General features: G+C 37.1%; 1 protein-coding gene across 2 annotated transcripts in view; it reads left to right on the plus strand.

The window, feature by feature from the left end:
* Positions 1-1,012, plus strand: part of grm8a (glutamate receptor, metabotropic 8a) — a 241,317-nt gene extending 240,305 nt beyond the window's left edge. For both annotated transcript variants that reach the window (XM_056245349.1, XM_056245350.1), the window contains exon 10: positions 343-1,012. In XM_056245349.1, coding sequence (XP_056101324.1) covers positions 343-395 — 53 coding nt within the window. In that variant the 3' untranslated portion in view covers positions 396-1,012. The remainder of the gene's footprint in view (positions 1-342) is intronic.
* Positions 1,013-16,902: the final 15,890 nt, after the last annotated feature.

Consider the following 16,902-nt stretch of genomic DNA (forward strand, 5'->3'; position numbering starts at 1 on the left):
TATCAATGTTCAAAACAGTTATGTACAATTTTTTTTTCCAGGATTCTTTGATGAATATAAAGTTTTTGTAAAATTATACACTACCATTCAAAAGTTTGGGGTCAGTAAGAATTTTCTATTAATCAAAGAATCCAGAAAAAAATCAACTTATATAATAATAATAAATGTTCTTTTAATAATAACTTCTTTTAAAAACATTATTACCGATCCCAAACTTTTGAACGGCAGTGTAGATAAAATTGCATAAGAACAGTGAGCATAAAACAATGGAGGCGTCCGCCTGAAACGCACATGCAGTGGAGTGAGAGTGAATGTGATTCTCTAATGTGTTTTCCCCTCCAGCAACATCTTCCACCAAGACGACGTACGTCAGCTACAGCAATCATGCCATCTGAAGAGGGCCACTCTCTGTGGGCGGAGCCGAGGGCCGGCCCGTCTGAAGCGGGACGTCTGTCATGTGACATGCGCTGACCTGGAACGGGCATCTGAGCATGAGATTTTTATATCGTTCTGCATCAATCTAAAACCCGCAGCATCCTGGGAGACGAACGGACATCCGGGACCTTCCAGCGAGACTGCGTCCAAGAGCTACCGATCCTGCCATGAACACACACGTGAAAACGCACACACTCACAAAACTGAAGGCGCAGGCTTGCATTCATACGAAAAAATAACTTTCCACAAATAATCGTGTAAACATTCTGCAGATGGAAACGTTCACGGTTAACTTTGGAAATGTGGATGTATAAAAAAAAAAGAGAGAAAATATATGAAAACTAACAGAGTCGAACTATGTTTGTTGTTATTGTATTTTTGTGGTCGTGCAGATTTTTTCATTCTTGTCCCACTTTGTCAGAAACCTGCATTCTGAGATGACGTGTCTTGTATTGGCTGACTGAACCGTAACCGCGAGGTTGTGAAGCTGTAAAACGCCATGGTTGAAGCATGCTAGTTTTTATACCAAAAAAAAAATTAAGATTTATTTATAATAAAGGAATGTTTTGCAAATGTGTAGCGTTGTTAGATGTGTATTTGACAGTCAGATATTCAATCACCTCCACAGTCCAAAACTCAAACTCTGTTTTCCAGCTCTCTATCCCATGTAAACCCAATTTGATTGGAGATTTTTCAGGTTTGCTATGGTCTCTATCACCACAGACAAATATTATACATGAGCAAGGGCAGATTTACCATCGTCAAATAACCTGAATATATCAGGAAATTGTGATCTGAGGAGCAAGTCTCATTTTCTTGTCCTTTTTGCACATGCAATTCCTATAAAAACTGATTTTTAAAAATCCTCATTCAGTGATCATGAATGACTGGAAAAGTCACATAGATTAATTTGCCGAATAATGCGGGATCAACTCAAAAATAGCCTTAAAGGTACAATATGCAATATTTTTTTGCCGCTAGAGGGCGCTACATTCGGCGTAGCATGATGACGATGTGAAGGAGCGCGGAATGATGGGAACTGTCGTTTTCAACTCCACCGACCTCCGTGGATGTAAATCAGTCAGGCGGGAATCGAAAATGAATGTTCATGGATGAGGTAAAGTTCAATTTCTATAAATGTTGCGTTTAATGACATGCTTTTATTTCATAAAACTGAAATAACTGCAAGAAAAGTAAGGTTTTATACTAAATCGGTTATCATAGATGTTACTGTATTTTGTTGAATTAATTGTTGTGATAACGCTGCGCATTTTTTACGTGTTCTAAACAATTGTTGTAAAAGTACATTCGAACATACCCACATCATTTGCCAAAGGACTGATTAATCTTTATTTACATGGCCATAAACACCAGATGTAATAAACAATGTTCATAAAGTAAACACAAACCTAAAGCAATAATACTTTCCTTACATAAACAACTATTACCAAATGCTACATTTGGAATATATAAAATTAAGCATGCTGAATTGTAACTTCTATGTGACTTAGGATTATTTAAAAGTAAAAACATTAGATACATTCTTCAACATTATAGACATACATGCTGGGTGAGAACACGTCAAAATGCGAGTACTTCCGCCAATAGTAAGAGCAACTATGAAAGCATTCCTCTGATGCGTTGTGAAAGCCCCTATAGATCTGAGCTAATAATCCTAAACAGAGTTTGTTTGTTTAAAGGTTTCGCAACATCTTCTTTATGGAACCATTGATGCCAATAAAGAAACCCCCTAAAAGCAATTTCATTGGAAATGCATCAATTTTACAGCTAAAATAACTCTCTCTATATATAATATGAGCTTCACATTTCTGCTATTAAACTTCCTGGAATGCTTTCCCCTATAGATCGACTCAACTGGGCGGATTATGAGATAATAATCCTTAAAAGAGTTTGTTTGTCTAAAGGTTTCGCGGGGGTTTCGCAGCCAGTTCGGTAACACTTTATTTGAAGGGGTGTGCATAAGACTGACATGACACTGTCATAAACATGACATAACACCAGTCATGAACATGAAGGAGTCTTTATGAATGTTTATGACTGTTGTCATTAAGTGTCATTCGGTAAATTATGACACTTTTAATGCAAAGTTGACATTGTTTAAAATGTCTTTGTTATGACAACTTGACATTAACCAAGAAATCATAACCTGTCAACCTGTCACAAATATGTCATAACAGGTCTTATTATCAAACTTAAAGAAGTTATTTAGCTTTGCGTTAACATTACCCTGTCATATGTGGTTGGTTTTGACTTTGGCCGTCATGACACCATGAATATTTTACTTGTCCTCAAGTAAAGTGGAACACATTGTACTAGTTATAAAGATTTCATTAAGGGTTATTACACTGTCAAATGCTTTAACATATGACAGGGTAATGTAATGTAACATTTCTGTCTTTGTTAATGTCAAGTTGTCATAACAAAGACATTTTAAACAATGTCAACTTTGCATTAAAAGTGTCATAATTTACCCAATGACACTTAATGACAACAGTCATAAACATTCATAAAGACTCCTTCATGTTCATGACAGGTGTTATGTCATGTTTATGACAGTGTCATGTCAGTCTTATGCACACCCCTTCAAATAAAGTGTTACCGCAAGTTCTTTATGGAACCATCAATGCCACTAAAAAAGATAAACTAAAAAGCAATTACATTGGAAATGCATTGATTTTACAGCTAAATAACTCTCTCTATATATAATATGAGCTTCTGGAATGCCTTGCACCATAGATGTCCTCCATTTGATGAATTACTGGGCTGATTATGAAACAATGATCTTGAAAAGAGTTTATTGTTAAACTTTTCAGTCCTCGCCTCACTTGACAGAGCTTTGATGAGTCGTGAGACCGAGTGTGTGTGTGCATATATCCAGCAGTGTGTGTGTGAGACGACCTTGGCTCGAGTCCTGACTGACAGCGCAGCGCCTGTGGCACGACCACCTCCCGCTCCTGTGGATGATGTAGCAGGTGTTGAGTGAAACTCGAGGCTGACGGTTTGCCCCGTGGAATAATCCCTGATATCTCCACCAAGCTAATTGAATTACTTTGCCCCCCGTACAAACGAGATTCAGAGAACATCCAATCTCACGTCCGCCTGCCTCGCTCACACTTAGATATGTCAGTCAGGGAGTAAAGAGGCAGATGTCGTCTCGGGTAAGACCAGAATCAACACACTCGTCTTTTGGAGGGATGTGGTTGCCATGGCAGCCTAACAACTGTTGTCTTTAGACCTTGATCTCCGCTGGGTTTTCTCTAAGGCCGTTTTCACACTCGATCTGACTGCGTGATCTGAAACAGGCACAAAGGCATGCAATCGACATCTGGTTTCTTAATATTTTGTATTAATATTTTGTTCATATTTTACAGAGCACCTAGAGTGGTGATGGTGATGGAAAAAGTATATTTTAATGCTTTTGTGAAAGAAACTCAAAGTTTCTCGGGGGAACGCAAAACTAGATTATATAGTTTTAAATATATATTATTTAAAGCTGCAGTCTGTAACTTTTGTGGGTTAAAATATCCAAAATAAATTTTTTAGCAAGTACATAACCAGCCAGTGTTCAACACTCTCTGCTTGCCGTAGCTCGATTCAACACGGTAAGCTTGTAATAATGTTTCTAACTCCAGTGGTACTGGTGGATTTCAGCGGGAGATTCGAGCATGTCTTTGCGTCATTACGTCACATCTGTACACACACATCTGTACACACACATCTGTACACACACATCTGCACACACACATCTGCGCACACACATCTGCACACACACATCTGTACACACACACATCTGTACACACACATCTGTACACATAAAGAAGAGTCTCGGCTAGTAGGCTATGAGTGTGAGGATGCTGGAGGTGGAGATTTATAGCCTTTTCTCACAGCACTTGATATAATTAAACTTAGCAATTTGATGGCGGATCCAGAAAGGTTCAAACGACAATCACCAGTGACAACTAGAGACTCACCCGCTGTAAAATACAGAAGACTTCAGACTGAGAGTTAGGAAAAAGAGACTGTAACGGCCCATGCGAAAACAAGCATAATATCGGAAGGGCTTTATATGTAGTCACGCAATGCTGATGTTGAACACTAACAATTTGAGAACAAAGTATAATTTGCACGGTTTTACGTGATATGATAAGCGATTTTTAGATTTAATCAGCGCGATTTACTGCAATGTCAGAACCAGAACAAAAGTGGATGTTACTTGTTCAGATTACATTTTAGGGTGAAAATTATTATGTTGGTCATATTTCCAAAAAGAATAATCTGTGAATGTGAATGCCAGTATCCACACCGGCGGCGACTGACACACACACACTCTCCTCAAACATTGTGTTCATCCGCGCTGTGCCGTGTCGAGGCACAACCCACGTAAAGCTGATAATTCCTCGAATAACTGCAATTGCAGATTTCAAACAGAGATGGCGACAAAGAGGAAAAACTACGGACTGCAGCTTTAATATAAAATATATTTTATATATCCCTTTTAGGTGCTCTGTTAGATATTTATAAAAACATATTAATAAAGCTGATCTGAACCAGACGTTGATTGCATCCTTTTTGTTATTAAGTATTTGTCCTTTTGGATTTACAACTGAATTTTTTGCATAGACAGACTTTTTTGAGAGATAAAAAAAAAAAAAAAAGTGCACTAATGAGCATCATGATTTTGAATCCAAAAATGCATATGCACTATAACTAAACCATTATGATTCTCTAGTCTAAATGCATCCACTATTCAAAATTATTCCAGTGGAAATGTTTCCCCAAGCAGAGAACTGTGAATTCAGATAAGTTTATCTTTTCCTTTCTGTCTTTCTTCCTCAACTTTGCTTCTCTCCCGACCCGTGGAAAGCTATTTTTGTGTGTGTTAGTTTTGCCTAATAAGATTTAGCTACAGTGAAAAACAGAATAATTTTGAGTCGGAGCGCCGTTTATTGTTTGCGGGACCTAGAGTGTCCGTCCCCAAAGGAGGATGAGGCGGGAAATAAGTTTAATCTCCAGACTTCCAGCTGCCAGATAGCAACACATTTGCACCCGAATATGAACGTATGATATATTTTGTCAGTTGTTATATGAGACATAATCTCTCCGGGGAACCTGCATGAAAGAGGAACTTATGAGTGAGAGAAGCTCCAAAAGCCCATGCAAAACACTGCGTTTACTGTCTTGACATTCACCTTTTTCTCCTCTACCATATTAAATCTCAAAGGTATGTTGATATCTTTTTCTTTTCTTTTTTTGATTATATTTTAAAATGTTAGATTAAAGTTTAAAAATCTACCATTTACTTTTTACAATTATATAATTGTTTGCCATTTGATATCTGGCCGGAGTTACACAGTTACACACACCGAGTGGCAGAAAGACTGAGCGGCTGCATTGGTTTTCATCGTGAATGTCGCGAAAAACACACAAAGCACATCTAAAACAGCAAAGAGCTTTGAGATTGACTGAATAAATAGATTTGATAATAAATCTGAGGCATATTTTTACAGACTGCCGAAAGCTACAGAACTGGGAAGCAAATGGATCTCTGCAATTCATAGAAACATCTGGACTCCAAGCAGCAAAAGATGGATTTGCAGTTATCTTTTTGAGTCAATATGCTGAATTTTGGGGTAAAATTATACCCTATATTGTTCTGACAACTCATCAATTAAATATTTACCATTGTATATTCAGCAAAATTGGATGTTTTTAGATAAACACTGACAAAAAAACTATACAATGCATTTCCTCTATTTGCATAGTGAATTCTGATTGGCCTACTTCATTGTATTTATTTGCATATTCAATTGTAATTGGTCTTGTTTTTGCTTGCATCTAATTTAACCTTCTACAGCAGAATTTATTCCACATCATGTGTTGATTCTCACGCACAATTATACACCATCATAGTAAACCTAAACTTCCCTAAAACTTAAGTCATTTTTTTTTTTTATGGAATATTGCAGTATTTATTATAAACGAATTATCGTGCACATCAGTATTATTTTTTCCATGTTCCTCATAATCTTGAATCAGAATAACTTCCCCTCCCTCTTGCAGTGACATCATCTCTTCTCTGATGACGAGGGCGGGGCTTAACCTGTCATTTACATGAGATCAGCCAATAGCAAACCACAACCATCCAATCAATTCCCCACAGACCAAATCAAGCCCCGCCCACATTTGTTCTCCTTTCAGAAACTGTTTCACTCGGATATACGTCAAAATAGAGAATAAAAGACTAGCGCAACTTCCGTTTCATGCTGACTTTAACACTTCAGTTTTGCTGCCTTCCTTTACGAAACCTAGGGTTTTAGTTGAGTTAGTATTGCACTAAAGCTCCTCAGTCTTGTTGTTCTGTTATTTTTTCACAGCTTTGTGATTTCTCTCCCTTGGCTTCGGTACAAGAAAGCGAACATATGAATGACTCCAAAACATTTAGAAAAACACCACACCTGAGACACGCGAGCTGTCAGAAATGCCATTGCTGTCAATCATCCTCGTCTCCATGAATACCGTCGAGACGGACGCGTTACTGGTGCTTCATCTGGTTAATTACGATCGGAGCGCTCGGGATTTTACGGCATGTGAACACACACATGCTGCCTGAGACAGGAGCGCACTGTACCAATGCCTTCTCAAAACCATCATTAACTCTTATTAATACAAATCTAAGTGCTTGTGTCTTAAAAATAACATTTTAATAATTTTTTTGCATTCCTTTGCATGATAAAGTTAGTGTTTCATAACCATTTTTCACTGTATACTCATAATGCTTTTTTTCCCCATGTTCTTCTTTCCTAAGTGTGTAATATTTCTGTTTGAGTATGAAAAAGCTCTGCAAAAGTTATCAGTGCACACTGTTTCTGAACTCCCTGAAACGCCTCCATTGTAGTCTTGAGTTTCTTCCGGGAACGAACACGTCACACTATTCCTCATTTAAATAATTAATACGCAGAATAAAGGGGCAGGGCCTGGTTGAGTTAGTTAGTAGTGTGTTAAACTGGCGGTTATGGGAAGGGGCGGGACATTTCCCAAACACACTCGAAGCGCTCGACCAATCACAACACACTGCTCCAGCCGACCAATCAGAGCACAGTGTGCTTTTCAGAAGGAGGGGCTTCATAGAGACAGGAACTAAACAGAGCGTTACTGACAGACTGGGAAGAGAGGAGCTGCAAAATAAGAAAAATAATGTGTTTTTGAACATTCAAGCATGAAAATCTGTTCTAGTAGAGACTAAAATCAAGACTTTATAAAAGGACTATTTTTTAAGTCGCTGTGCCTTTAAGACATTGCATGTGAAATGAGCAGCTGTGCTTTGGTCTGCTAACCAGGATTGCTGTTTGGGTCCAATAAAGTTTGCATCTCATCTTCATTTCTTACATTGGGGATCTTTAAAAGCATCTGCAGAGCTGTGGGTGCTACACAACCAGATCAGCACAAGGTTTGGCAGACTTTCCATGTTTTACTCTTATTCTGCTGAATCACAGTATCCTACTTTCTCCTTACCTCATATGACTGGCAAGACCAAGTTGAACACCAAATAAGAGTTGTGTATGTGTACACATGGGTTTTCATGTGTTATTGTCTTAAATTTAAGTCATATTTTTGCTGCTTCTTTGAAAAGATGGTCTTTGTGGGCTGTGGAGGAAAGATATATAGTACATTTTCTTTGTACATCTCATTGTTTTATCCTAAATTATCAATTGGTAACTTTGTTTTGAATCTCCGTTTTCTAAGCCGTGCAATGATAACAGTCTTTTATATGAAATTTTACATGTGTACCTCAACAAACTTGTCAGTCATGCTCTTAAAATGCCGGCATGAAGCCCTCTTCTCATAGCGGTACGATAGGCAGCCACAGGCTCGCTGTATGTGGGCTCACAGGCAGATCCTCTCATCTTGACAGCATCGCTGAGAAATGCCCGCATGCTGCAAAAATCCCAAAGCTGGCAGAGATCTGCGCTTGTGAAGCTCGTGTTTGTCATGCTCGGCTGCGGTCGTGTTCCCTTCATGCAAGCCAAACTCTGAAAAATGAACAAGGGTATGTTTTTTTTTTTTTTTTTTTTTTTTTTTTTTTAGTGGGAACATTTTTGTAGAAAGCCTCTGATTTATGACATCAGATATATTAAGGAGATACAAAAAAGTTTGCAGAATTTATTCTTTATTACATTTATTAATAAAAATGTTATGTTGGTTAAAGCACTTATATAAACATTTTTGTAGAAAAAAAATGTATTTAAGCTGTAAATCAACATTTTAGTAAAGGTGATCTTATTGGTTCACCTAATTACATTGCCAGCCAGCTCTAGCATTTTTGATAATTTTCACAATTTCATGGCACCCCAGAATATTTTGCTGTATCAATATTTGAACATGCAATATATCAAAATACAGAAAAGAGCCTCTGCTTTTAAACAAACAAACAAACAAAACACTGTTTTATTCTAGCTTCATGCATTCTTTTTTATCAACACTTGAATGTTTAAAAGTTTCATAAAAAAGCAACATTTTGAACCAAAAGCTGAGCAGATCACGTATCCTGATGGGATTCAGAACGATCATCAAAACAAAGGCCGAGTAGATCGAGTCCATCGACACCCCCAAAGCTTCACAGTCCTGTACCTCGTCCTGGGTCGACATTTCGTTCAGTAACTTTACGTAGTTTTGATTTATATGCTGTTGAATATCTAATGATCGTGTTATTTGACATGTACGAAAGCCATGCTTCCCAAAGCAATGTGGGTCTTTAAAGCTGCAGTCTGTAGTTTTTCCTCTTTGTCGCCATCTCTGTTCGAAATCTGCAATTGCAGTTATTCGAGGAATTATCAACTTTACGTGGGTTGTGCTTCGGCACGGCACAGCGCGGATGAACACAATGTTTGAGGAGAGTGTGAGGCTGTCAGTCGCCGCCGGTGTCGATACTGGCATTCAGAATCAGATTATTATTTTTGGAAGTATGAGTAACATAATAATTTTCACCCTAAAATGTAATCTAAACAAGTAAGAAACATCCACTTTTGTTCTTCTGACCAACTAAGGACAAAAAAAGCATTGCAGTAAATCGCGCTGATTAAATCTAACGATCGCTTATCATATCACGTCAAACCGTGCAAATGATACTTTCTTCTCAAATTGTTAATGTTCAACGTCAGCATTGCGTGACTACATTTAAAGCCCTTCCGATATTATGCTTGTTTTCGCATGGGCCGTTGCAGTCTCTTTTTCCTAACTCTCAGTCCGAAGTCTTTTGTATTTTACAGTGGGTGAGTCTCTAGTTGTCACTGATGATTGTCGTTTGAACCTTTCTGGATCCGCCATCACATTAATAAGTTTAATTATATCAAGTGCTGTGAGAAAAGGCTATAAATCTCCACCTCCAGCATCCTCACACTCATAGCCTACTAGCCGAGACTCTTCTTTATGTGTACAGATGTGTGTGTGTGCAGATGTGTGTGTGCAGATGTGTGTGTGCAGATGTGTGTGTGCAGATGTGTGTGTGCAGATGTGTGTGTGTGCAGATGTGTGTGTGTACAGATGTGTGTGTGTACAGATGTGTGTGTGTGCAGATGTGTGTGTGCAGGTGTGTGTGTGCAGATGTGTGTGTGTGTACAGATGTGTGTGTGTGTGCAGATGTGTGTGTGTGCAGATGTGTGTGTGCAGGTGTGTGTGTGCAGGTGTGTGTGTGCAGATATGTGTGTGTGCAGATGTGTGTGTGCAGGTGTGTGTGTGCAGATGTGTGTGTGCAGATGTGTGTGTGCAGGTGTGTGTGTACAGATGTGACGTAATGACGTAAAGACATGCTCGAATTAACCGCTGAAATCCACCAGCACCACTGGAATTAAAAGCATTATTACAAGCTTACCGTGTTGAATCGAGCTACGGCAAGCAGAGAGTGTTGAACACTGGCTGCTTATGTACTTGCTCAAAAAATTATTTTGGATAATTTTTAACCCAAAAAAGTTACGGACTGGAGCTTTAAGATACTAGAACTGAGATTTTGATTTAAGGCCCTTGAGGAGAAAGAGAATTATTTGGACAAAACCACCCTTTTCTTAAGGAATCATTGACCTTTTACTATAAAATCTGCAAAACTCATGCAAATCCCTTCGGTTTCGTCTCCTGTTGCTTGATGAATTCCGCCTCCCTCTGTGTTTTCTGACCTTCGGGCGATATTCAGGCTTATTGATTTAAAACCGGCTGCTCTCCGGTGCTTTGGACTGTGACACTTTCAAGCTGCAGACCAAAGGATGCAAGAGCATCTCGGCAGAAAGTCAGAGCCTCACTTTGAGTTCCCTGCCGATCAATTGGCAAAGTGGACATCAACAACCTTCCCAGAAAAAATCCTGGTTTTACAACACAAGGCTGGTTGTTAGAAGGCTCCGCAGTACTAAGTAGTTTGTTTTATTAATGTAAATTATGAATGGAATGTAAAATATTACAGATGAAAATGAAAAAAATGTAAATAAATAAAAACCTATTCAAAATTATCTCAGTGATAGGCTACTAAAATCAATGTGCTGGACATGTCAGCTTCAGGCATAAAGTAATCTGATCACATATTGCATGTTACTTGGAATGCGTTACTTTACTCATTACATCAAAAAAAATAATCTGATTACATATTGCATGTTACTTGTAATGTGTTACTTTGCTCGTTACATCAAAAAAGTAATCTGATTACGTAATGCACGTTACTTGTAATGTGTTACTTTGCTCTTTACATCAAAAAAGTAATCTGATTACGTAATGCACGTTACTTGTAATGTGTTACTTTGCTCGTTACATCAAAAAAGTAATCTGATTACATATTGCATGTTACTTGTAATGTTACTTTGCATGTTACATCAAAAAAGTAATCTGATTACATATTGCATGTTACTTGTAATGTGTTACTTTGCATGTTACATCAAAAAAGTAATCTGATTACATATTGCATGTTACTTGTAATGTTACTTTGCATGTTACATCAAAAAAGTAATCTGATTACATATTGCATGTTACTTGTAATGTGTTACTTTGCATGTTACATCAAAAAAGTAATCTGATCACATATTGCATGTTACTTGTAATGTTACTTTGCATGTTACATCAAAAAAGTAATCTGATTACATATTGCATGTTACTTGTAATGTGTTACTTTGCTCGTTACATAAAAAAAGTAATCTGATTACATATTGCATGTTACTTGTAATGTTACTTTGCATGTTACATCAAAAAAGTAATCTGATTACATATTGCATGTTACTTGTAATGTGTTACTTTGCATGTTACATCAAAAAAGTAATCTGATCACATATTGCATGTTACTTGTAATGCGTTACTTTGCTCTTTACATCAAAAAGTAATCTGATTACATATTGCATGTTACTTGTAATGTGTTACTTTGCTCTTTACATCAAAAAAGTAATCTGATTACATATTGCATGTTACTTGTAATGTGTTAATTTGCTCGTTACATGAAAAAAGTAATCTGATTACGTAATGCATGTTACTTGTAATGCAAATGAAAATGAAAAAAATAATAATAAGCAATTCAAAATACTACATGTATTATAGTATCTCAATGATAGGCTACTAAAATAAACGTGCTGTGCATGTCAGCTTGAGGCATGCTCAAATCTCCACTTCTTTTCTGGATTACGATCAGCTACTTTAAAAGCTAGTTTTGCTTTAAAAGCAGTGGCCTGTTATCGTAATGACTCCAGACCTGGTCAAATGGGAGCCTCAGAGAACCCACGGCAATTTTCCACACATAAAACTTTTCAGCCCTAACGGGATTTTTCCTCTAATGGCAGACACGAGGGACAGCAATGCGGTTCGGCTCCATTTACAAAGTGCCGAGAGCCTTTTCACTCCGAGCTCACTGCGAGTCATGACACATCTGCTGAGAGGTTTGTCGTCAGTCACGCACTTTGGTGAAGTTTTAATGAAGGTGCTGCTTTTGGTCCTCGAGTCCACAGGGCTGTTAGAGCCGTGTTCTTGGCGTGTGTATTGATGATCCCGCTGAATAGGTGTCTCTGAGCCGAATTTTTCACCATGTGCATTGTGTGATATTTCATTCATCGTGAGTGAGAGAGAGAGAGAAAGGTGGGGAAGACTGAAAAAACGAGATGTGGATGACACTGCTCAGTAACAAGGGCAGATGTAAGGGTCGAGTGGGTTGATGGTCCGTGTTACGATGATGGTAGAGGAACTGAACTTGCGTTAAACATGTCGCTGATGCACAACCCTTTTTAAAGTGTGTCCTATACCAACTTTTGTTTGTTTTTCAGGTTTATTTGACAGGGACGATGCACAAATGTGCCAGAATTAGCCAAAAGGCTATTTTACATCCGCTGTTCCTGGACTGGTGTCACCCTAAAAATACAAAAAAAAAAAAAAAACTACATACATACTCCAAAATACATATAACAATTACGCTATAATACATATAGTTCTATCCCAATACAATATTCGTTTAGAAATTACTCCATACATGCATACATACAAATAAACAACAGCTCACTCATACACACATAATACAACTGTCAGACAATGTACCAATAACATTGATATACAGACAAGCACGTAATCATACAAACAAGTAACAATAGTTCAGCTTTTTTAATCCTTCAACAAAACTAACCAACCTCATATACTGTACATATCATAAAACTCTTGAACTGGTAGAGCAGAAACTTGTGTCTTATATTTGTTTTACTTTTAGCAGCGCTGTGGAGGCTATACTGTTGCTAGCTGCTAATTTTAAGCAAGTTCAATTAATCACGCCATTTTAGCATTAACTAGCCTAGCTTTCATCCCAGATTTAACCCTTTCACCCATAGAGGTCACTACAGTGAACAGCTCATTAAAAAGCCATTCTTTCGTACTATGCATGGGTTTTAATGTCATCAACCACTCTAGTGCATCATCTTATACACTGCCATCAAGTGGCAAGCCTTTGTATGTGGGATTTTTGTTTGTTTTCCAAACCAAGATGGCCGACGGCCAGGTGGGAATGCCAAGTTGCTCCGGTATATTCATTCCTTCTATCCAATGAGACTCTTGCAGGTAAAGAAACAAAATGTTCTGATTAATCTGTCCACTAAATTGGACATCATGCATCCCTAGCTATATTTCAGCTATGATTTACTATAACTGTGATTGTTGTCCTCGAAAATACTTAATTTGCAGTAACTTTTTTGGCTGTAAATAAATGTATTTGTATTATTAGAATTGTAATTTGCAGTAACCCCAAAAAGTAATCTGATTACGTAATGCATGTTACTTGAATATATGTTAGACCTTTACTGTCTTTTTGGGCACTTTTTTGTGTACAACAATTGAATGAAATTAACACTTTTATTCAGCAAGGATACATTAAATGATCAAAAGACATTTATAATGTTACAAAAGATTTCAATTCCCAAAAAAATACTGTTCCTTTGAGCTTTCAATTTATTAAAGAATCTTAAAAAAAAAAAAAAGTATCATGGTTTTCTCAAAATTATGAAGCAGCACGACTGTTTTTAACATTGATAATAATCATAAATGTTTCTTGATCATCATATCATCATATTAGAATGATTTCTGAAGGATCATGTGACTCTGAAGACTGGAGTAATGATGCTGAAAATTCAGATTTGATCACAGGAATAAATTACATTTTAAAATATTTATATTAATTTTTATTTATATAAAAATGGCTTAATGCTCCTGAAGCACGCAGCAAATGCATTAATGTCGACAGATCTGCGTTTATGTTCCTAATTAATGCCACGCACTGAATAAGTTCAGGGTCCGGTTTAGTGACAGTCACTCAGAGTTTGGCATTGGATCAATCCCCTAATAATGAAGTGCTCACTAGTTCAGGTGACCTCTATAGGTCATGTTCAATGCTGCCTACGGAGTGTGGACACGGACCCTGAGGAATATCAACTCCATCCACGGCTGCGACCCGGAACATTTACAGTGTCCTTTTCCCCAAAGTTTGTCTGAAATGTCATACTGTGAAATTAACAATTAAGCCAAAGAAAAAATATCATGAAGGGCTGGAGCTCCACTTATTTGAAACGTAATCAGAGCTTTTCTCATGTGGTTTTGCAAGGGTGTGTTGTCATTTTAAATCGTGTCATTGATTTGTTCAAAATAAACCCCCGGTAAGATGAGAATTCACTTAAAACAGAGCAAAAACCAGTTTAACCAGATGGTCCCAAGCAGAATACTACAGGTGAATATCGTGCAAAAGTTTGTGTATATCAGTAATTCAAATTAAAAGGTGAAACAAATATAACTACATACATAATGCATGATTATACTTTTCAGAGAGTCGACATTTCTGTATTTAAAATCCTTTTTTTTTATTGGTTTCATGTAATATTCTAATGTTCTGAGATTTTGAATTTGGGGTTTTCATAAGCTGTAAGCCATAATCCTCAAAATTATAACTTTTGCACGATATTCAAATTTTTCGAGTTTCACCTGTATATTAATTAGATTTCACATTCTGATTCTGTTGTATGTCTGAAAAAAATCTCTGTTTGTTACTTTTGAGTGGGCGTAATATATCTGAACACATTTTCTTTATTTTTCTGAATTTTTTGACAGTTCACTGCACTATTTTGTGATTTCAGATTTGCTTCTGCTAAACCTAAAATAAAACCCAGCAGAACAATGCTTATGTTTTAGTTTTTAGTTCAAACTTTCTCTCTCTGTCTGTATTTGTATTTGTTTCTGTCATATAATACCATATCATATAATAAAATTTAGAATATTTGAAGCTAAATATTTTATTGCACTGTTATTGGATCTGAAAACAGTGTTTTTTTAATTATTTGAGCTTGAAGCAATATTAATAATACTGAATGAAATAATTCACAACTTGTAAGTGTTTTATAATAATAATAAGAAGAAACTTTATTTTATATAGCACTTTTAAAAAGCATCTCAAAGCGCTTCACAAGAATAGAAACATGATAAAACATATAATTAAACAAGCAATGCATTACTGACAAAAAACCTGATAAAATACAAAATAAAAACATTATGAAATGTTCGATTAATAATAATAATAAGGCAATTTTCCGTCTCATTCCCAGTTTTGAATTACATTTCATTTATTTCATCACATTGTTTTTAGAAATGACACCCAATAACTGAAAAATAGAATAGAGCAAACACTAAAGAACATACAGTAGTTAGCAGAGTAAGAGCTTTCTCTCTAGCTCTCTATATCATACTTCACCTCACATAAGACAGTAAAAGTAGATCTGCAGTCTTTATCACACCATTTGTATTGACCGTCCACCTTCTCTATGGCACCGCAGTGCTCAGACATCAGATGTTCTGGTTGACTTCCCCCTTTCCAGTTGCTCCAGTTTCCCATATTAAGCCCGTTGATCCAAAACCAGAATCCGAAGAGTCGACTCTGTCTGAGTCCCACCCAAACTGGCCCGGTGATATTCCTTCTTTTTAGCTCTCGCTCCGTTTCTATCTGATCGTTCTCAGACTGGATGGTCAGGAGTCCAGTTGTATTCGTCTGATTGTATTCGCAGTAATCCAGAGCGTCCTCCCAGGACATATTATTGTCACTGACATGAATAAAGCTTTCTGACAAAAAGTATACAAAAAAAGAGTTAAATATTTTCACTTTGAATTACAAAAGCATGCGATGCTAGACCAGAACTTATTTGAATTTCAAAGCAAGTGTTGTGTTGTCTTACTATAGCATAGAGGACGGGAGTTACTAACAGAATTTTTATACCATTTCCCACTGAAATCCATGTAAGCTTCAGGATATTGTGGTTTTATTATGGTTTCAGGTTTAGGGGGGAACTTCCAGTTTCTGTAATCAGATTGTCCTCCATCAGCCCATCCCACCGCGTCCTCCAGCAAGCCGATCCAGAAAGAATTGTTATACTGTCCTCCTGTCTTGTTCATCACTTGTTCATTTTCCTCATCATTTCTGATACTGACTAGATCAGTGTGATTCTCTCTACAGTACAGCTGAGCCTCAAACCAGGTCCGGTTTTCACGGATTAACTTGTAGGATCGTTCAACACCTGTAGCAGCAAGAAAGTTAGATTGTTTTAATTAATTGTAAAATTAAATATTTATAAGGTTATATTTTATTACCTTGTTCATAACACATAAAGTGTGTTTTGTTGCTACATAGAAGAGATTCCCAGTCTCCATTAGCTTTCATAGCAGCACAGCTCATTTTCCCATTATCTCCTGTAAGATTTCTGTTAAATGTGACATCATCACCGTTTGACCATTTCTTACTGCGGTTTCCTGCACAAGTACCAATCCAGCCACTAACTGTGGTCAGGTTAGATAGTTCCATATTGTCCTGTTGGTCATAGACTGTGACGAGGCCAGTGTAGCTTCTATTGCATTCTTCCTGAGCAGTTGTTCTATTCATTTCTCTGTTTATTATGTAGAATTTTCTTAGTCGACCCA

The sequence above is a fragment of the Rhinichthys klamathensis genome, unplaced genomic scaffold, assembly GCF_029890125.1.
Source record: "Rhinichthys klamathensis goyatoka isolate OS25496 unplaced genomic scaffold, OSU_Roscu_1.1 h1tg000029l_1, whole genome shotgun sequence".
Lineage (NCBI taxonomy): Eukaryota > Metazoa > Chordata > Actinopteri > Cypriniformes > Leuciscidae > Rhinichthys > Rhinichthys klamathensis.